The 21,647-nt window shown below is 33.6% G+C and overlaps 2 protein-coding genes across 4 annotated transcripts in view; both read left to right on the plus strand.

Annotated features, from left to right (window-relative positions):
* The window catches only part of LOC139499566 (uncharacterized), a 68,811-nt gene that overhangs the window by 6,034 nt on the left and 41,130 nt on the right, over window positions 1–21,647 (plus strand). For all 3 annotated transcript variants that reach the window (XM_071288301.1, XM_071288302.1, XM_071288303.1), the window contains one exon: window positions 6,681–6,752. In XM_071288301.1, the coding sequence (XP_071144402.1) occupies window positions 6,681–6,752 (72 nt within the window). The remainder of the gene's footprint in view (window positions 1–6,680; window positions 6,753–21,647) is intronic.
* LOC139499273 (zinc finger protein 862-like) lies at window positions 13,423–16,087 on the plus strand. Its single transcript, XM_071287943.1, has 3 exons — window positions 13,423–13,532; window positions 13,690–14,007; window positions 14,464–16,087. Exons 1-3 carry the CDS (start codon window positions 13,423–13,425, stop codon window positions 16,085–16,087), a joined length of 2,052 nt encoding a protein of 683 aa, XP_071144044.1.

A 21,647-nucleotide genomic window follows, 5' to 3' on the forward strand; every position in this document is an offset into this window, starting at 1 on the left:
AAAAATTTCGGAAAGATACACAAACATGACAAAAGCACAACAAAAGAAAAATAACAAATTTTGCTATCCCTTCGAAATTTAAATTTTGATAAAGCAAAAATAACATGTTCTATTGCTTATATCATGTATGTGTAGTTTCAGTTTTAACCATGATTCTAAATATAGACTTCACTTTCCCTAAAATTGCGGACGGAATAGAAGACACCCGTTTATTTTCTACACCTGTCAGGATAAATGTTGAAAAAAGATACTAGAAAGATGTAGTATTTATTTAGATGAAAGTGAGAGTGCATAAAAATGTGAAGTGTTTTGTGGACTGAATCGGATGTTTGTTTCTCTTCTTTTTGTCGTTGTTCCGTGACATGTAATTAATGCACTGGTGTTTGATTATCCCCCTTCGGTATCTTCTAACTTTTTACATGAATATATATATGAATCGTGTAATAAAATATTCAATTGCACTTTTTAAAAATATGCCAGAAATTTTAATATTAAAAATTATTCATCACCTATTTAGCATTACTTCGTGTATTACTAAGCCCATAGTGTATTTCATTAAATACTACAGGTATAGTTATTAAAGAATAAGTATTGTGGAGTCAATTCATTTTTGTTTTAATCAATTTGGTACGAAGATCTTCGAACAGAAGCATTGTATAATTGTCCATGGTTTATTTATTTATTTTGTTAAAATCGTATTGTCAGAGGGAACTACCATTTACGGAGGGGGAGGGGGGGGGGGGCTTGTACGAAATTTGAAAAAAAGGCAAGACAGGCTTTTGAGCGAACAAAGGCAGGAACAGTAATTTGGCACAACAAGCAGATTACAATTTATGTAAACAATATCAGGACAAACTAATGAAAATTGAAGGTCCCTAAAGAATGAAAAATAAAAATGCAGGAAAATGATGTCAGATAAGCATGATAAGGGAGGGTAGGAGGGGTCCTGATCCCGAAATCTAGGGCTTAAAACACGAATTCCTGAGTTTAAATAAATTTAAATCCCGACATCCTGAAATTCAAAAAAACAATTCTTGGATCCCGAAATTTCTGAGCTTAAAAAAATATCCCTTTCCAATCCTCCCTTCCCCAATGATTACAACTAGAAAAATGCAGGACAACATTTTCTAGCCCTCCTCTCCCCCCATAAAATCAAATGGTAGCATCCTTAGAGTTTTGTCTTTTTGTACTTTATTTCATTTTTATGTAAGACCTAGTCATTGGCAAGTAAAAAACGAAAACAGTTGTCATGGTCCTTTGACCTTTCTGTTTCCTTCTTTTTTCTAACGTCCAGGTTTTCTGTTGGAAAATGTATTTCACTCTGAAATCTCCCTATTATGTCTCTTTAAAGATTCATTCATGGAAAATGAGTAACTTTAAATGGATTAAAAGTAGATTAAATGAATAACAATAGGTGTACAGCTGCTTTTAGCAATAATGTAAACATTCTAATCATGATATTTTAAAAGCTTGCATATTGCACATGATTTTAAAACGTAGCAATGAATCAGACCATGAGTGAGAGTTATCTTTTCTTAGGTGTTCTGTACCCCCTTAAGACTGCAAATTTCTTTAAATTCTTGTTTTTAATCTATATAGTTGGAATAGTTGCAGAAAAAACTCATCTGTGCCATACCGTAGATACTCGAGTATAAGTCGATCCACTTATAAGTCGGATGCCCTTTTCAGCTTTAAAATCTAGCGATATAGTCTTGACCCGCCTATAAATCGGTTTAAATTGGGACTTTTTTTGGCAGCAGAAAGTAACTGATCATTGGCAAAATCAAGAAATTAAATTGAGATTCATGTATTGAATGAATGTTTGATTCTTTAAATAAGTACATGTAGAATTGATTTTCATCCTGATAATTTATTCTGTTGATAATAATAAAGATGTATTCATTTCTTGTTTCTTGTTTTTATGCCCCACCTACGATAGTAGAGGGGCATTATGTTTTCTGGTCTGTGCCTCCGTTCGTTCGTCCGTCTGGTTAAAGTTTTTGGTCGAGGTAGTTTTTGATGAAGATGAAGTCCAATCAACTTGAAACTTAATACACATATTCCCCATGATATGATCTTTCTAATTTTAATGCCAAATTATAGTTTTGACCCCAATTTCATGGTCCACTGAACATAGAAAATGATAGTGCAAAGTTCAGGTTAAAGTTTTTGGTCAAGGTAGTTTTTGATGAAGTTAAAGTTACACCAACTTGAAACTTAGTACACATGTTCCCTATGATATGATCTTTCTTATTTTAATTCCAAATTAAAGTTTTGACCCCAATTTCACGGTCCACTGAACATAGAAAATGATAGTGGGATTGGGGCATCCGTGTACTATGGACACATTCTTGTTATTCACTGTTTTGCCTCATACTATTTACGTAATGCATCAGTGATTTTGTAGTGTATGACCAAACACCTATTGTTTGAGAAAATCGAATATAAACCAACATAAACCTTAACAAAATAAAAGTCAAACGAAAAAATAAATTAATCCAGTTAATCATTCATAACAGACCAGTCATAGTAATAAATAAACTGAGACACAGGATAGACACCACCAATAAATGGATTATAGAAATCAAGGGACACTAACTAATTAACCTATTAACCTGCCACTGATATTTTTATACGACCGCATAAATTAAAAAAATTTTGGTCGTATATTGGTATCACGTCGGCGTCATACTTTTAGTTTTCGCACTCTAACTTTAGTAAAAGTGAATAGAAATATATGAAATTTTAACACAAGGTTTATGACCACAAAAGGAAGGTTGGGATTGGTTTTGGGAGTTTTGCTCCAACAGTTTAGGAATTAGGGGCCAAAAAAGGGCCCAAATAAGCATTATTCTTGGTTTTCGCACCATAACTTTAGTATAAGTAAATAGAAATCAATGAAATTTAAACACAAGGTTTATGACCACAAAAGGAAGGTTGAGATTGATTTTGGGAGTTGAGGTTCGAACAGTTTAGGAATTAGGGGCCAAAAAGGGGCCCAAATAAGCATTTTCTTGGTTTTTGCACCATAACTTTAGTATAAGTAAATAGAAATCTATGAAATTTTGACACAAGGTTAATGACCACAAAAGGAAGGTTGGGATTGATTTTGGGAGTTTTGGCTCCAACAGTTTAGGAATTGGGGGCCAAAAAAGGGCCCAAATAAGCATTATTCTTGGTTTTCGCACCATAACTTTAGTATAAGTAAATAGAAATCAATGAAATTTAAACACAAGGTTTATGACCACAAAAGGAAGGTTGGGATTGATTTTGAGAGTTGAGGTCCGAACAGTTTAGGAATTAGGGGCCAAAAAGGGGCCCAAATAAGCATTTTCTTGGTATTCAGTATTCAGCAATAGCAAGAAACCTTCAATTGCACAGTATTGTGCAATGGCAAGTATTTTCAATTGCACAGTATTGCGCAATAGCAAGAAATATCTAATTGCACAATATTGTGCAATAGCAAAACATTTTCAATTTGAGTTATCTTTCTTTGTCCAGAATAGTAGTTGAATCAACTTAAATCATTATTTTATACAATATACAATGTATATTCACTTTTACTACCAACTGATAAATTAAAACAATCTTTACCATTCAGTGATAACAAGAACTTTTTTTACATTTTAATATTTTATGATGTATTTAAATGAGTAGTTATTGCTAGGTGCCATTAGAAATTCGAATTGAGATCAGTTTTGGAATAAGGGAAAGGGGGATGTGAAAAAAAAATTGGGGGGGGGGGGGGTAAATTTTTCTCATTTCAGATTTCATCAATAAAAAGAAAATTGCTTCAATTTTTTTGAGAGGATTAATATTCAACAGCATAGTGAATTTCTCAAAGGCAAAACAAAAATTTTAAGTTCATTAGACCACATTCATTCTGTGTCAGAAACCTATGCTGTGTCAACTATTTAATCACAGTCCAAATTTAGAGCTGAATCTAGCTTGAATGTTGTGTCCATACTTTCCCCAACCGTTCAGGGTTCAACCTCTGCGGTCGTATAAAGCTGTGCCATGCAAAGCATCTGGTTCACACCTATAGTGAACTCGTTGTCACTTAATTAGGGGTTATTCATGGATTATATTGGCTTGTCAATAAATGTTGTAATTTTTAATAAAACAATAATAACACAATTAGTTGTTAGGGGTCATCCATAATTGTCAACCATTTTCCAAAGTGTACAAAACGTACACTTGGGGGGAGGGGGTTAAAAAATCAACATTTTTACAATACGCTTTTTTTTTTATTTCTGGAATTTATATCGTTTCTGTAGGGAAAGTCGATTTATAAAATCGAGAATTGGCTTGGGTGTGTTTTTCTTCTTATTTCTTCTTTATTATTTTCACTTTGATGATATTGATTTCGATATCATAATTCTACTCAATCGGGGTTGAACGATTAAAAGATCAAATCATATGAAAACGAAATCTTTCAAAAATGTGAACTAGTAAAATTATTTTAACAAAAAGTTTGCAAGCATTTCTCAGTACCCCCGATTTTCAATTTCACCTGCTTTATTATTGATCGATATCGTTTTACTCTGTTTAATAAACAAAATTGATTGAAACACTAAATTCTTTGAATGTTTTGATTTTGACAAGACCCCATTTTGTGAAAAGATTTTAAACTGGTCCTTCGATTAATTTCCTTGTAATGCATTCCAAAATAGTAAACCAGTAAACCGGAAGTAAACTTATTTTTCTTAGTAAAAGCCTCCTTCAATTAGGAGGACCTCCATATGAAGTTTAACCTTAACTTAGAAAATATCCAATATATGTACACGTTACAGTATATATACATAAACGATAATAGTGCCATGAATGGCATATTTACAGGGACCATTTAAATAGAAATACAGGCGGGAAATTTAAAAACTCAAAATGTTTTAAAACATTACACTTTTATTGATTGCTGTCTTGAGCTCTGATTCCATCAACAACTGTCAGTCCATACTCATGATACTTTACCAATGCAATAAAACCATGCATTTCCCTTTCTTTGATTCTTAGCATAATTTATGTGCCCTTTTGTTAATCTTTTGCATGCTCTAGGTGCCCTATTTTATTGGAGTTACCATTTCCACTGTGTGATAGGGGAAACACTAATCTTTGTACTCTTTATTCTGACAAAACACAAACATCACAGATAGATGTCATCAAATAAAATAGTCAGATATGTTTTAGTTTTTTTCAATGCAAAGTTCTATATTAAACTAAAATATAATAAACAGGATAAACAGGATCTTCTTTTTATTAAGAATGACTGATTCTTCTCTTGAAATCTGAAAATGGTTGATGTACACTTTTTGAGGGAGGGTGGGGGGTCTGATAAAGTGTACGTTTTGTACACTTTGGAAAATGGTTGACAATTATGGATGACCCCTTAGATACATTCTTTTTATATGATTAAGTACATTATTATTACTCGATTTATTTCACTTGACTGGGCGGAGTTTAACCGGTTCGCTCATAATAAACCAGTCCATCTATAGATAGGTGTTTTTGGATAAACTCATCTATGAAGTGTCCAGTAATTCTTTTGTAAATTTCTTTGATGACACTGATAGGTGATTAGAAATCAGTAATAATTATAACGGCAATCATCCTAATCACACACATCTTCAAGTAGACTGTCCTTATGCAAATTAAAACGTAAGCTCCGCCCGATCAGTTGAAATAACATTGGTAATATCTTCTTATTTCTGGTTCTTGGCTCTTCCTTTGGGATGATACAAAAACCATGTGACTATGAAAAGTCAATACATAAAACGGAAACTGTGGGAAATTCAACACAAATGTTAACAGAGAGCAAATAAAACACAAAGACAGTATTGTAGTCATTTATTTTCCACAAAAGCCATTTATTTAGAGATTTATGTAGTTTTGGCTATCACAAATGTAGTTTTGGTCAGGAAATTTACATCTGACCACCTTTCTTGAGCTTGGATTTTTCCTCTGGTCTCGGGATCTCGCTTATAAGTCGGTACCCCTCTCTGGATTCTGAATTTTACTCCCAAACTTCCAACTTATAAGCGTGTACTTACGGTAATTATGTATTTCCTTATTTATACAATGTCAGTGTTAACACTAAAAACTATGAAATCTGTAAAATAACAATATACAGTTATAAGAGAGTATGGATAGGGTATACAGAATAGAAAATCATGAATGATAGAAAAAAACTTCAGGAATAGAGAGAATTGGTCAAAAAGATGATGAATAGAAAATAATGGGGTGCAAAAATATAAAGAATAAAGAAAAATGGGGTGCTAAAATATATAAAAAAAAACCTTGGGAATAATTTGTCCAAAAAATTAAAAAAAAATAGTAAAAAAAAAACAAATCCTACAACCCTCATCTAGACATAAGGATGCATTAACAGATTTAAAAAAAAAACGTAAAAAAAATACAAAGACTAAATGCTGACAGATTGAAATTATTTCATATGCTTTTAAAAAAGTTAAAACCCTTCTTAAAGGCTACAGAAAAAGTTACAAAAATATTCAGAATGTTGTTCATGAGTTATATTTTATAATTAAAAATAATATGGTTAGCACCTGTAAAAACAAAATAACATACCACTCAGCTGCTACTGGTCTTGTTTATTGTATGATATGTGTAACAAAAGTCTTCTTTGTAATAATCAGATAAAGGCAATATAAAGATTTGTATTTCAGGGTAAGACTCCATACGATCTGGCAGCAGCAACGAAATTGGGGCAGTATAAAGAAGTGATGGAATACTTACAGGTACATATACTTTTAATTACAAATGCTTACACTTAGAATAAACCAGGTACAACACCAGGATACTCTAGGGGACATTCTTTATGTCTTGAAATAAAAATTTCAAATTCTAATGAAATTTATTTGTTATTACGATTTTGATTGGCCATTGTTGGCCAAATTCATATAATTGAGACGCTAAATTCAACTCTTTACCAGCCTTTCACAAAGCTAAGCCACCATTTTGAATTCAGGAAATTATTGGTTTGTGATTTCGTCAATATTAATGAAAATTAGTAGATGTCTTTTATTTCATTCAAGAGTGTTAAGGCGAAAACAAGCTTTGTAAAATTCTATTTGAGATTCTTACACCGACAGTCTGTTTATAACCTCCTTTTCATGGTTAACTAGTCTCATCCCAGATCAGGTTTGGGGTAATTGTAATTGTAATCATTAGTCAGCTATAATTGATTTCAATTTTTTAAGTAATCATTGTAATCATTAATCAACCAAAAATTACAAGTAATTTTATTTAATCAATTACTTTTCAAAACATCTTTTAATCCTGATTATTTTTACAGTATTACATTCTGATTAAATGATGAAAAATTCAAAAAATTGCCTTTATTTTCAATATGATAAAATAAAAATATTTCATGTCTTGGATAAACCTTTTGTGATTCATTTTAAATAAATAGGATGACTTTATTTAGTATGTGCATACATGTACCTTGTAAGGTCCCCTTGTCTGTCAGACAGTTTTCCTTTGACCTCAATCTTATTTCATTGTTCAGTGATCAAGGTTAAGTTGTCATGTTCAAGTCCATATATCAGATACAATAATAAAAAATTATGCTATAATTGGTGTATGAAATGATTGTAAAGTGTACATGTGCAACTGGCAGGTGTCATCTGACCTTCACCTCATTTTCATGGTTCAGTGGTGTAATTTGATTTTTTGTGTTGTTCTTTTTTTCTAATATTATATGCAATAGGTCAACTATATTTGGTGTATGGAAGTAAATTACAATGTACATGTCAGTCTTGCAAGTGTATTTGACCTTGACCTCATTTTCATGGTTCATTGCTCATTGTTAAGTTTTTGTATTTTGGTCTATTTCTCTTGAACTATTATTAATAGGTCAACTATATTTGGTGTATCGAATGATTGTAAGTTGTATATGTCTGTTTTGTAGGTATCACCTGACCTTGACCTCATGTTCATGGTTGATTGGTCACTTTTAAGTTTTCATGGTTAAGTTTCTTTCTTAGATTCTATAGGCAATAGGTCAACTATATTTGGTGTATCGAATGATTGTAAGTTGTATATGTCTGTTTTGTAAGTATCACCTGACCTTGACCTCATGTTCATATGGTTGATTGGTCAATATTAAGTTTTCATGATTAAGTTTCTTGGATTGCATAGGCAATAGGCCAACTATATTTGGTGTATGGAATGATTGTAAGTTGTATATGTCTGTCTTGTAGGTATCACCTGACCTTGACCCCATGTTCATGGTTGATTGGTCAATAATAAGTTTTCATGGTTAAGTTTCTTTCTTGGATTCTATAGGCAATAGGACAACTATATTTGGTGTATCGAATGATTGTAAGTTGTATATGTCTGTTTTGTAGGTATCACCTGACCTTGACCTCATGTTCATGGTTGATTGGTCAATATTAAGTTTTCATGATTAAGTTTCTTGGATTGTATAGGCAATAGGCCAACTATATTTGGTGTATGGAATGATTGTAAGTTGTATATGTCTGTCTTGTAGGTATCACCTGACCTTGATCCCATGTTCATGGTTGATTGGTCAATAATAAGTTTTCATGGTTAAGTTTCTTTCTTGGATTCTATAGGCAATAGGACAACTATATTTGGTGTATCGAATGATTGTAAGTTGTATATGTCTGTTTTGTAGGTATCACCTGACCTTGACCTCATGTTCATGGTTGATTGGTCAATATTAAGTTTTCATGATTAAGTTTCTTGGATTGTATAGGCAATAGGCCAACTATATTTGGTGTATGGAATGATTGTAAGTTGTATATGTCTGTCTGGAAGGTATGAACTGACCTTGACCTCATTTTCATGGTTGATTGGTCAATATTAAGTTTTCATGGTTAAGTTTCTTTCTTGGATTCTATAGGCAATAGGACAACTATATTTGGTGTATCGAATGATTGTAAGTTGTATATGTCTGTTTTGTAGGTATCACCTGACCTTGACCTCATGTTCATGGTTGATTGGTCAATATTAAGTTTTCATGGTTAAGTTTCTTTCTTGGATTCTATAGGCAATAGGACAACTATATTTGGTGTATCGAATGATTGTAAGTTGTATATGTCTGTTTTGTAGGTATCACCTGACCTTGATCTCATGTTCAAGGTTGATTGGTCAATATTAAGTTTTCATGGTTAAGTTTCTTTCTTGGATTGTATAGGCAATAGGCCAACTATATTTGGTGTATGGAATGATTGTAAGTTGTATATGTCTGTCTGGAAGGTATGATCTGACCTTGACCTCATTTTCATGGTTGATTGATCAATATTAAGTTTTCATGGTTAAGTTTCTTTCTTGGATTGTATAGGCAATAGGCCAACTATATTTGGTGTATCGAATGATTGTAAGGTATATATGTCTGTCTGGCAGGTATGATCTGACCTTGACCTCATTTTCATGGTTAATTAGTACATGGTTATGTTCTTTCTTAGATATCCTGGTTGATATGTTTCTTAGAAACTATAAGCAATAGGTCAACTATATTTTGTGCCTGAAACGATTGTGATTTGTACATGTATTTCTGGTTTGGTTTATCTGATCTTGACCAAATTTTCTTGGATCATGTAAAGTTGATGTGATACTTGAAGTAAAGCTTTATATTTAGGAATAACAACATAAAATCAGTAGCCAGTAAAGGAGGTGAGACATTTCAGCATGTGGCCTCTTGTTAAGTTTTGGTCTGTTTTTCAAATAATTATAGCAACATAAGCAATGTTCAATTTTGTGTTTTGGTCTGTTTTTCAATTACCAAAAATTGTAAGGTTTAAATGTCTGTCTGATAGGATTTATCTGACCTTGACCTCAATTTTATAGATCTTTTAAAATGTTAAGTTTGTGTAATACTTTTAGTTAAATTTTATCTTTTAGACTTTCATTTAATCAATGGTCAGTAAAGGATGCAAGACATTTCAGCGTGTGCACTCTTGTTTTGTTTTGGTCTGTTTTTCAAATACATTTTAACAATATGAGCAATATGTCAGCTATATTTTGTATATTGAATAATTGTAAGGTGTGCATGTCTGTTTCGTAGGTATAATCTGACCTTGACCTAATTTTCATGCATGGTTTATTGGTCAATGTTAAGTTTTTGTTTTGGTCTGTTTTTCAATTACCATAAGCCAAAAGTCAACTATATTTGATGTATAAAAAAATGTAAGGTGTATATGTCTGTCTGTCAGAATTTATCTGACCTTGACCTCAATGTCCGATCTTTAATGTTTAATTTGTGTAATACTTATAGTTAAACCTTAAACGGTAAGACTTTCAAGAAATCAATGGTCAGTAAAGGAGGCGAGACATTTCAGCGTGTACACTCTTGTTGAAGACATTTGACCTTTTATTTTTGGAAAAAAACTTTGTTTTGTTTAAAAGTGATAGATTATTTTCATTTGCGTCAACTCATCAGCTACAGTCCTGATAATTCTTTTAAAAAGACCAAACGGCCGCTTGTTTATGCGCATCAGCTAACGCAACTTGGTAGTGACATAAAAGCTCTATGACGTTGTTTCTAGCAATGAAAAAACGTCAAATTATAATGTTCTATTTCGCGTTTTTGTCGGATTCCAACATGATCTTTGCTAGGTACGCTATGTCTCCCAAGAAAAGAGGAACTATTATGCGTCACCATGGTCACGCTACTTTAATATCCTGTGGAAATTTATCACAAATGGACACATAAGATACTACACTATATTTAACCTTCGTTCTAATAAAAATAATAAAATATAAATTTTTATCTCGACTTTTTGCATTTGCGACGTTCTGCATTTCATTTTTTTTTATTCTTTCACATGCGTATATTTTGTCTTATATTTGCGTCGATCTGCATTTCATTTTTTTTTCTTCTTCGCTTGCGTAGATTTTGTCTTTCGTTTGCACCAATTGTGTACAGGTTAGGTGAAAGTTTTTTTTATGGCCGATTTATGGGCATTATGTTTTCTGGTCTGTGCGTCAGTTCGTTCGTCCGTCTGTCCCGCTTCAGGTTAAAGTTTTTGGTCAAGGTAGTTTTTGACGAAGTTGAAGTCCTATCAACTTAAAACCTAGTAAACATGTTCCTTATGCAATGATCCTTCTAATTTTAGTGTCAATTTAAAAAATAAAAAAATAAAAAATGAGTATTCACAAGGTTTATAGGCCGATAATCAATTATTCCTAAAAGTTTTGACATACTGGCAACATATGCATGTAACTGATGTCTGGATGATTCTCGTAAAATAATGTCCGATCTTGCAATGAATTTAAAATTTATTTATACTGCTTATTTGACAAAATCTTACAGTTAAAATAAAATGATGACAAAGGGTAATTTTTGTTTGTCATTTGTTTCATTTCAAATTGTTCTAAGGAGAAATGATAAACATATTGTCTAATCTCACTGAAGCTTACAGTTAATCTCCTAATGTATGTAGATCAACACGTTGGTTTGTCTGCTTGCTTTGTTTGTATATTCTGTATAATTATACTTTTCAATTAAATAGCATATATACAGGTTTACAAACCTATATATAAAGATGTCAATCTTAATTACAGAGCTTGAGTAAACATTTATACAAACAAAGCAAGGAAGCCAACCAAAGTTTTACCCTACATGCATTAGGAAATTAGCTGCAAGGCAAAAAATATTAATAAAACTAATACTCAGCGAATGTGAATTAAAATCAAAATTTTTGGTGTTTAAAACTAAATTATTTTAAATTTAACTTATGACAAAAACAATTGCTCCAAGAATAATATCTTGCATAAAATCGCTCCTTTCATTTAGCTACAACTTTGACCAGAAAGATTGAAAACAAATTTCAATTTTCAATGCCGGCAACAACCTTTTCTTTGTTTTAATTTCCAAAATGAGCAATTTAGATTTATTATATTTTATCCTGTTGGAGAAATCTTACTTTGTAGTTTTTTCAACCGAAAATTATTTCTAAATTAATTTTTGAATCAAACACTTTTTGTATTTTTGTCGAGCCTGCAACTTTTGTTGCAGAAAGCTCGACATAGGGATAGTGATCCGGCGGCTACGGCGGCGGTGTTAGCTCACTTCTTAAAAGCTATATATTTTAGGAGGTGGAAGACCTGGATGCTTCATATTTTGTATATAGATGCCTCATGTTACGAAGTATCCATCAGTCACATGTCCAATGTCCTTGACCTCATTTTCATGGTTCAGTGACCACTTGAAAAAAAAGTTCAGAATTTTTGTAACGTTGAATTCTCTCTTATTATAAGTAATAGGATAACTATATTTGGTATGTGCGTACCTTGCAAGGTCCTCATGCCCGTCAGACAGTTTTCACTTGACCTCGACCTCATTTCATGGATCAGTGAACAAGGTTAAGTTTTGGTGGTCAAGTCCATATCTCAGATACTATAAGCAATAGGGCTAGTATATTTGGTGTATGGAAGGACTGGAAGGTGTACATGTCCAACTGGCAGGTGTCATCTGACCTTGACCTCATTTTCATGGTTCAGTGGTTATAGTTAAGTTTTTGTGTTTTGGTCTGTTTTTCTCATACTTTATGCAATAGGTCTACTATATTTGTATGGAATGATTGTAAGGTGTACATGTCTAGCGGGCAGATGTCATCTGACCTTGACCTCATTTTCATGGTTCAGTGGTCAAAGTTAAGTTTTTAAGTTTTGATCTTTTTATCTAATATTATATGCCAAAGGTCAACTATATTTGGTGTATGGAAATATATTATGATCTATATGTCAGTCCCGCAGGTTTTATTTGACCATGACCTCAATTGCACGGTTCATTGGACAGTGTTAAGTTTTTGTGTTTTGGTCTATTTTTCTTAAACTATAAGTAATAGGTCAACTATATTTGTTGTATGGAAGCATTGTTAGCTGTACATGTCTGCCTGGCATGGTTCATCTGACCTTGACCTCATTTTCATGGTTCATTGGTCTTTGTTTTACTATCTTGTTTATAAATGTTAAGTTTATGTGACAGTTGTAATAACGCTTTATACTTAGGACTATCAACATAATATCAATGATCAGTGAAGAAGGCGAGACATTTCAGTGTGTGCACTCTTGTATACAGGGCTCGACATTAACGCTTGTCCGATTGTCCGCTACCAGAGGTAAAAAGGGGCGGACAAGTAAAACCCCAGTAAAGCTTGTCCGATGGGACAAGTAAAATAATCTGTAGAAAATAATTTAAATCCCACTCTGATGATCAAATGACATTCGTTAATCAATAAGGTTTTAAAAATGTTATTTAATTTGACCTGTTATAAGATTACAAAATCAATCGATAATAAATTTAAACTGTTGTCTTGTCATATACTTCGGCATAGAAAAAACACATTCTGTAAACGTAAACCAGTCATCGACACTCTTACTACTGAATCTTCCTCCGATCATTTAGAACAACCTCCAGTGGAGAAACTTTATACAATCATGAACTTAACAAAATTTGGTTTCACTACATCTGGGAAAAAGAAAAAAACAAAAGACGAAGAAGAGTATAAAGAAAGGAAGAAAGAATACGAGCTTAAAAGACAGAGGACGTATTTACCGAGCTGGGAAGAGGAATTCCTTGGTTAAAATATGCTGTTCATACGGACGATGATGGGAAGGTTGATGAGTCAAAATCAAAAACTATGATATGCCAAACGTGTAACAACTATCCTGATTTAGCAGATAGAAATTGCTCTATGTTCATAGGAACTTCAGAAAAGATACATTAATTGCTCACTGGAAAAGCAATTCACACAGGAAATGTGAGGAGAAGAAAAAATCAGATGAATTAAAAAAAATTGAGGCATCTGGAAGTTGTAGTTCCTCTCAGTCTGGGCCTCTTTTGTCCTTTGTTAGGAAAAAGGAAAAGGAAAATGAAGACAAAATCAAGAAACTAATCACCACTGCCTACTTTATTTGCAAGCATGAAAAGCCCTTTACTGACTTTCCAAGATTGATTGAGTTACAAGAGGTTAATGGTCTAGACATGGGAAATTTTTATAGATCTGATAATGCTTGTAGAAGGTAAACTGAATTACTCAATTATTTGAAATTTTAGTAAATATATTGTAATAAGATTTTTATACTGCAAGTTTGACTTTGTATACATGTACTAGTATATTAATCCTCATCATCATCATCACAATGTACTAGTTTGCACTGCAGCAGCTTTCTGATAATTATGCCTGCTTCTACTTGCACTTTAACCTTTCTTGCAGCTTTTATTTATGCTTTCAATTCATGCATGTTACTTTGTATATGATATAATTATTTATTTTAGTATGATCATGCTTGCTAAACTAATATATATACCTTACAATACCCAATATTACTGATCAATCATTCATTGCTGTTATGCTTTAATACAAGTGACTGACTTTAGTCAGAGAATTAGAGAGTTGTCTCATTGGCGATCATACCACATCTCCTTTTTTCATAGATGTGTTTTTTCACACACACTATCATCCCTGATATTTTCAGATTTATCCAGTATATATATGAAGACCTATTCAAAGGTGTGAAGGTGCAAATAGAGAATGATTTGCACTTTTATTCAATTCTGATTGATGGAGCTACAGACTCTTCTGTTACAGAAAATGAATTAATTTATCTGAGATTTGTTGAAAACGGAAGGCCAGTTAACCACTACTTCAGTATAGAAGATGTAGAAAAAGCAGATGCCCAGGGGATTCTGAAAGAAATTGAGGGGGCCTTCACAAGGAATGGGATACCCAATTGGAAGGATAAATTAATTGGGTTTGGTTCGGATGGAGCCTCTGTAAATTTAGGATGCCGTGGTGGTATAGCCACTTTGATTAAACGTGATGTTCCACATTTAGTTATAACACACTGTATAGCACACAGGCTTGAGTTAGCAGCAAATAGTGCAATCAAAAACCACAAGCATATGAAAGAAATACAGGATTTACTGCAGTATTTATATAAGCACTATCAATACTCCCCAAAGGCCTTACGAGAGTTAAGGCAGATAGGTGAGGCTTTAGAAGAAAAGGTGTTAGAGCCCACCAAACTTGCTGGTACAAGATGGTTGCCACACATTCACAGGGCCCTTGAAGTCTTGGTTAGAGAGTTCAGAGTATTGCTAGCACATTTTGAACATATTCGGGAGTCTAGGTCTGGATCTGCAGAAGTCCAAGGTAGAGCTACCTTTATCAGCAAAAAACTCAAAGATTACAAGTTTCTGTACATAGTATTTTTTTGCCTTGACATTTTAAAAGTACTCCGTGTTCTTAGTTTAAAATTTCAGCAAGATTACCTGACCCTGTCAGCAATGTTTGATGCAATTTCTACTGCAAATCTGTCTTTGATTGAACTAAAAACTGTAAATGACAAAGAGTTGACAAATTTTCTTGCTACTGTAGATTCCCAGAACAGTACATATAAAGACATTCAACTTTCAAACATGAACATTGATGAAGATTTTACAAGACAGAAACAAGTAATAGTTGACTTGATTGTTGCTGCTTTGGACAACAGGTTTGAACCCATGGAGAAAGACCCAGTACTTAAGGCAGCATCACTCATTCTTTCTTTTAGTGAATGGCCACAAGATAGAAATGACCTAGCCACATATGGGAATGAAGAGATGGGATACCTGTTAGAGAATTTCCATGAAATTCTAGAAAGATATGGATGTAATTTAGATGCAATCATGGACCAAAACGGGGAATGGAAAGATTTTAAGGCATATATAGGGAGACACAAGGCAACAGTGGCTGTTGAGAACTTTTTTATTTACCCTGATCTGAAAAGAAGATTTATTAATATGATCTTGGTACTAGAGCTGCTTCTTTCTTTTCCTCTGTCTAGTGCTGTGTGTGAAAGAGGCTTCCCTGCTATGAAAAGAGTCAAGACTGACTGGAGATCTTCCCTAAAACCAGAAATGTTGATACTGTTACTATTCATAACTGTTGAAGGACCTGAACTCAATCATTTTGATACAAACTCAGTCTTCAATCACTGGTGGTCAAGTGGAAGACAGAAAAGACCAGGCTTCAACCCTCATGAGTTTATAGGAATGAGAGCACTGCCAGATCCTGACATGGAACAGACTCACTCTGATGATGACATTGATGACAATTAGATAATTAGAACCCTTTTGACTAAATGCAGTAGCCATTTTTGACTAGGATGTCACTAGATAATAAATATATAAACTATAACTGTTATATTCTTTTATTTAACTTTGTGCAAGCCAAAGCCCATTAACATAAAAATTAACTATATTTTTAAAAGAAAAAAAAAGTTCACAATTATTTTTCGGACAAGTAAAATTCCATTCGGACAAGTTCATTTTGGTAAGTACTTGTCCTACAGGACAAGTTAAAAAAAAAGTTATTGTAGAGGCCTGGTATATTTACTGTCTCGTTTATTGAAAACACATGAGGTAGTAATAAAAGGATTGTATTTTAAGATAGATGTATAACGTTTTAGAATCAAAACTTTCATTCATATATAATACCTATAATTTTAATTTCCTTATATCTTAAATATTCTAAAATAATGAATTCACAAACTCGATGCAATAATTTCAAAACGTTCGTCTTAGTCGGGAAAAATAGTGGTATAAAGAACTCCGCCCATGCTTTAGTATGTCCGTCTTTCAACAGTACCGAATGAGTTCGTTACGGCAAACTTCTGAAATTGACGTGAAAAAGAAACAAGCACATCTTGTCTGGTATATTCAAATACTCTGTAAGTTAACCAGTGCCATCTTTGATTTCTATTTTTATTTTCAATAATTTTGATTATGTGGGACAGAGGACAAAAACAGACTTTCAATACAAAAGCGACGTGAAAGGTTATTCCAAACAATTTTCCATTCCGGCGGATGGTGTTTCTGAAGATTTATATTGTGCGGCAACAACATCATAAAGATCTGAAACTGATACATGCTTAATCTCTAGTATATCCGGATAATAAAGTAGTTGTTATTCTTGGAAATTTAAATGGTGGTTTCAAACGTCCAATTTGCGCATTTCTTTTTTCAAATAGTGCGCCAGCAAGGAAAGTTTGTACTATGACGTCAGATGCAATGTTCTGAAGAAAGACAACTCTTCTTCAAAATGAACGAGAAAAAACATGAAAATTACTCATAACTTTTTTGAGAGGTCGGTGACATACACTTTTTTTTTGCTTTATTTTGAAGAGTACATATGGCTTTTTCCTTCTTTAAATTTTTATGAAGAAATCACTGATAGATATTTTTAGCTCATTTGGCCCAAAGGGCCAAGTGAGCTTTTCTCATCACTTGGCATCCGTCTTCCGTCGTCGTCGTTAACTTTTTACATTTTGAACTTCTTCTAGAGAACAACTGTATGGAATGAAACCAAACATGGCATGAATGTTCCTTATAAGGTGCTGACCAAGTGTTTTTACTTTGTAGCCGATCCATCATCCAAGATGGCCCCCAGCGAGGGACTTAGTTTAACATAGGACCCTATGGGAAATGCATACAAATGACTTCTTTTAGAGAACCACAGAATGGAATGAAACCAAACATGGCATGAATGTTCCTTATAAGGTGCTGACCAAGTGTTGTTACTTTGTAGCCGATCCATCATCCAAGATGGCTGCCAGTGGGGGACTTAGTTTAACATTGGACCCTAGGGGAAATGCATACAAATGACTTCTTTTAGAGAACAACTGAATGGAATGAAACCAAACATGGCATGAATGTTCCTTATGAGGTGCTGACCAATTGTTGTTACTTTGTAGCGGATCGATCATCCAAGATGGCCGCCAGTGGGGGACTTAGTTTAACATAGGACCCTATGTGAAATGCATACAAATGACTTCTTTTAGAGAACCACTGAATGGAATGAAACCAAACATGGCATGAACGTTCCTTATAAGGTGCTGACCAAGTGTTGTTACTTTGTAGCCGATCCATGATCCAAGATGGCCGCCAGCTGGGGACTTAGTTTAACATAGGACCCTATGGGAAATGCATGCAAATGACTTCTTTTAGAGATCAACTGAATGGAATGAAACTAAACATGGCATGAATGTTCCTTATGAGGTACTGACCAAGTGTTGTTACTTTGTAGCAGATCCATCATCCAAAATGGCTGCCAGCGGGGGACTTAGTTTAACATAGGACCCTATGGGAAATGCATACAAATGACTTCTTTTCGCGAACCACTAAATGGAATTAAACCAAACTTGGTATTTATGTTCCCTATGAGGTGCTGACCAAGTGTTGTTACTTTGTAGCGGATCCATCATCCAAAATGGCTGCCAGTGGGGGCTTAGTTTAACATAGGACCCAATAGGCAATACATACATTAAATGTCTTCTTTTAGAGAACCACTGAATGGAATGAAGTCAAACATAACATGAATGTTCCTTATGACATGCTGACCAAGTGTTGTTACTTTGTAGCCAATCCATCAACCAAGTTGGCTTCCAGCAGGGGACTTGGTTTAACATAGGACCCTATGGGAAATACATACAAATGTCTTCTTTTAGAGAACAACTGAATTGAATGAAAGCAAACATAGCATAAATGTTCCTTTCTTAATGAGGCATGTGAGGTGCTGGCCAAGTGTTGTTACTTTGTAGCCAATTTTTTTCTTTTATATGATTTCAAAAACCCAAGTAGAATCCGGTGAGCGATACAGGCTCTTGAGAGTCTCTGGAAACGTTTTTCAGTTTAACGTCTAATTTTTGGCGGGAATGAAATAAATCATATTTTAGAAAGATCAAATCAATATGAGCCTTAAACTCTTGAACCTGTATTATGAAAGATACAAATCTACTGTTTAATGTGAAACAAGAATTATGCTTGTACTCACTGGTTTGATATAAAGCATTTTTTTGAGAGTTTAGATGAACAAGCAATTCAAATATTATGTTAATATTCGGGAAAACACGAAACTGAGGTTGCTATAGTGACAAAACTAAGTTGGTGACCCGAAATTTTTTTCATCATATTTTGTTCCTCAAATCATGTAACAAATTCACACAAAATTTTAAGGAAAAGTCAGATAGAAATGAATAGGCTGTTTGGTCTTTAATTGATGAGGAAATTGAAGATCTACAAAAAATTTTAAATAAATTAAATTATGTTGAGTCCTTTTTAGCTCACCTGGCCAGAAGGGCCAAGTGAGCTTTTCTCATAACTTGGCGTCTGGCGTCCGGCGTCCGTCGTCGTTAACTTTTACAAAACTCTTCTCCTCTGAAACTGCTGGGCCAAATTTAACCAAACATGGCCAAAATCATTATTAGGGTATTTAGTTAAAAATTGTGTCCGGTGACCCGGCCAACCAACCAAGATGGCCACCATGGCTAAAAATAGAACATAGGGGTAAAATGCAGTTTTTGGCTTATAACTCAAAAACCAAAGCATTTAGAGCAAATTTGAAAAATTGTTAATCAGGTCAAGATCTATCTGCCCTTAAATTTTCAGATGAATCGGACAACCCGTTGATAGGTTGTCGCCCCTGAATTGGTCATTTTAAGGAAATTTTGCTGTTTTTGGTTATTATCTTGAATATTATCATAGATCAAGATAAACTGTAAAAAGCAAAAATGTTCAGCAAAGTAAGATCTACAAATAAGTCAACATGATTTAAATGGCCTGTTGACCCCTTTAGGAGTTATTGCCCTTTATGGTCAATTTTTAACCATTTTTTGTAAATCTTAGTCATCTTTTACAAAAATCTTCTCCTCTGAAACTACTTGACCAAATTTAACCAAACTTGGCCACAATCATCCTTGGGGTATTTAGTTTAAAAAATGTGTCCGATGACCTTGCCATCAAACTAAGATGGCCACCATGGCTAAAAATAGTACACAGGGGTAAAATGCAGTTTTTATGCCCCACCTACAATAGTAGAGGGGCATTAAGTTTTCTGTTCTGTCCGTCCGTCTGTTCGTTCGTCCGTTCGTTCGTCCATCTGTCCCGCTTCAGGTTAAAGTTTTTGGTCAGGGTAGTTTTTGAAGTCCAATCAACTTGAAACTTAGTATACATGTGCCCTATGATATGATCTTTCTAATTTAAATGCCAAATTATAGTTTTGACCCCAATTTTACGGTTCACTGAACATAGAAAATGATAGTGCAAATTTCAGGTTAAAGTTTTTGGTCAAGGTAGTTTTTGATAAAGTAGAAGTCCAATCAACTTTAAACTTAGTATACATGTTTCCTTTGATAAGATCATTCTAATTTTAATGCCAAATTAGAGAATTTATTCCAATTTCACGGTCCACTAAACATAGAAAATGACAGTGCGAGTGGGGCATCCGTGTACTGTGGACACATTCTTGTTGGCTATAACTCAAAAACCAAAGCATTTAAAGCAAATCTGACGAGATTAAATTGTTTATCAGGTCAAAATCTATCTGCCCTGAAATTGTCAGATGGATCGAACAGCTAATTTTAAGGAAATTCTGCTGTTTTTGGTTATTATCTTGAATATTATTATAGATAGAGATAAACTGTAAACAGAAATTATTTAGCAAAGTAAGATTTACAAATAAGTCAACATAACTGAAATGGTCAGTTGACCCCTTAAGGAGTTATTGCCCTTTATAGTCAATTATTAACCATTTTTCGTAAATCTTAGTAATCTTTTACAAAAATATTCTCCTCTGAAACTACTGGACCAAATTTAACCAAACTTGGCCACAATTATCTTTGGGGTATCTAGTTTAAAAAATGTGTCCGGTGACCCGGCTATCCAACTAAGATGACTGCCATGGCTAAAAATAGAACATAGGGGTAAAATGCAGTTTTTGGCTTATAACTCAAAAACCAAAGCATTTAAAGCAAATCTGACGAGATTAAATTGTTTATCAAGTCAAAATCTATCTGCCCTGAAATTGTCAGATGGATCGAACAGCTGATTGCTGTGTTGCTGCCCCTGAATTGGTAATTTTAAGGAAATTTTGCAGTTTTTGGTTATTATCTTGAATACTATTATAGATAGAGATAAACTGTAAAGAGCAATAATGTTCAGCAAAGTAAGATCTACAAATAAGTCAACATGACCAAAATTGTCAGAGAACTCCTTAAGGAGTTATTGTCCTTTATAGTCAATATTGAACAACTTTTCGCCATTTTTGTAACTTGTACAAAAATCTTCTTTTCTAAAACTATGGGCCAAATTTAACCAAACTTGGCCACAATCATTACTAGGGTATCTATTTTAAAAAAGTGCCTAATGACCCTGCCCACCAACCAAGATGGCCGACATCAGTAAATACAGTGACAGGTGAGCGACACAGGCTCTTGAGAGCCTCTAGTTATAATCATCATAGATACGAGGATTACAATTTTCTACGGCAGTGGCTTTTTTCGTCTACAAAAGACTCATCAGCATGATCAGTGATGCTTGAATTAAAAAAAAATTTAAAAAAAATAGATGGGCAATTTGTTCATTGGACACAGATGATGCCCCCTCTTGCATAACATATAAAGTTATAAAGGGACATAACTGAAGAACGGTGAACGTGACGCTAGCTACCCACATTTATACTTGATCTGAGTTTTGTTGCAATAAATATTGTGTATAAATTTCTTATCACTTGGTTGAGGCAAAGTGTAGTTAGCGAACGAAAAACGAAAAAATCAACAATTTTTCCATTTGTAAAGGAGCATAACTCTAGAACAGTAAAAGTAATACCAAAACAATTCAAATT

Source organism: Mytilus edulis, chromosome 12, assembly GCF_963676685.1.
Source record: "Mytilus edulis chromosome 12, xbMytEdul2.2, whole genome shotgun sequence".
NCBI classification, from domain to species: domain Eukaryota; kingdom Metazoa; phylum Mollusca; class Bivalvia; order Mytilida; family Mytilidae; genus Mytilus; species Mytilus edulis.

Bases quoted from the DNA above. Each gene is read 5' to 3' on its own strand.
- LOC139499273 (XM_071287943.1), top strand. From the start codon at position 13,423: ATGAACTTAACAAAATTTGGTTTCACTACATCTGGGAAAAAGAAAAAA. The intron at 13,533-13,689 runs GTATTTACCGAG...CTATGTTCATAG, and splicing joins GAGCTTAAAAGACAGAGGAC to GAACTTCAGAAAAGATACAT. The intron at 14,008-14,463 runs GTAAACTGAATT...TGATATTTTCAG, and splicing joins TCTGATAATGCTTGTAGAAG to ATTTATCCAGTATATATATG.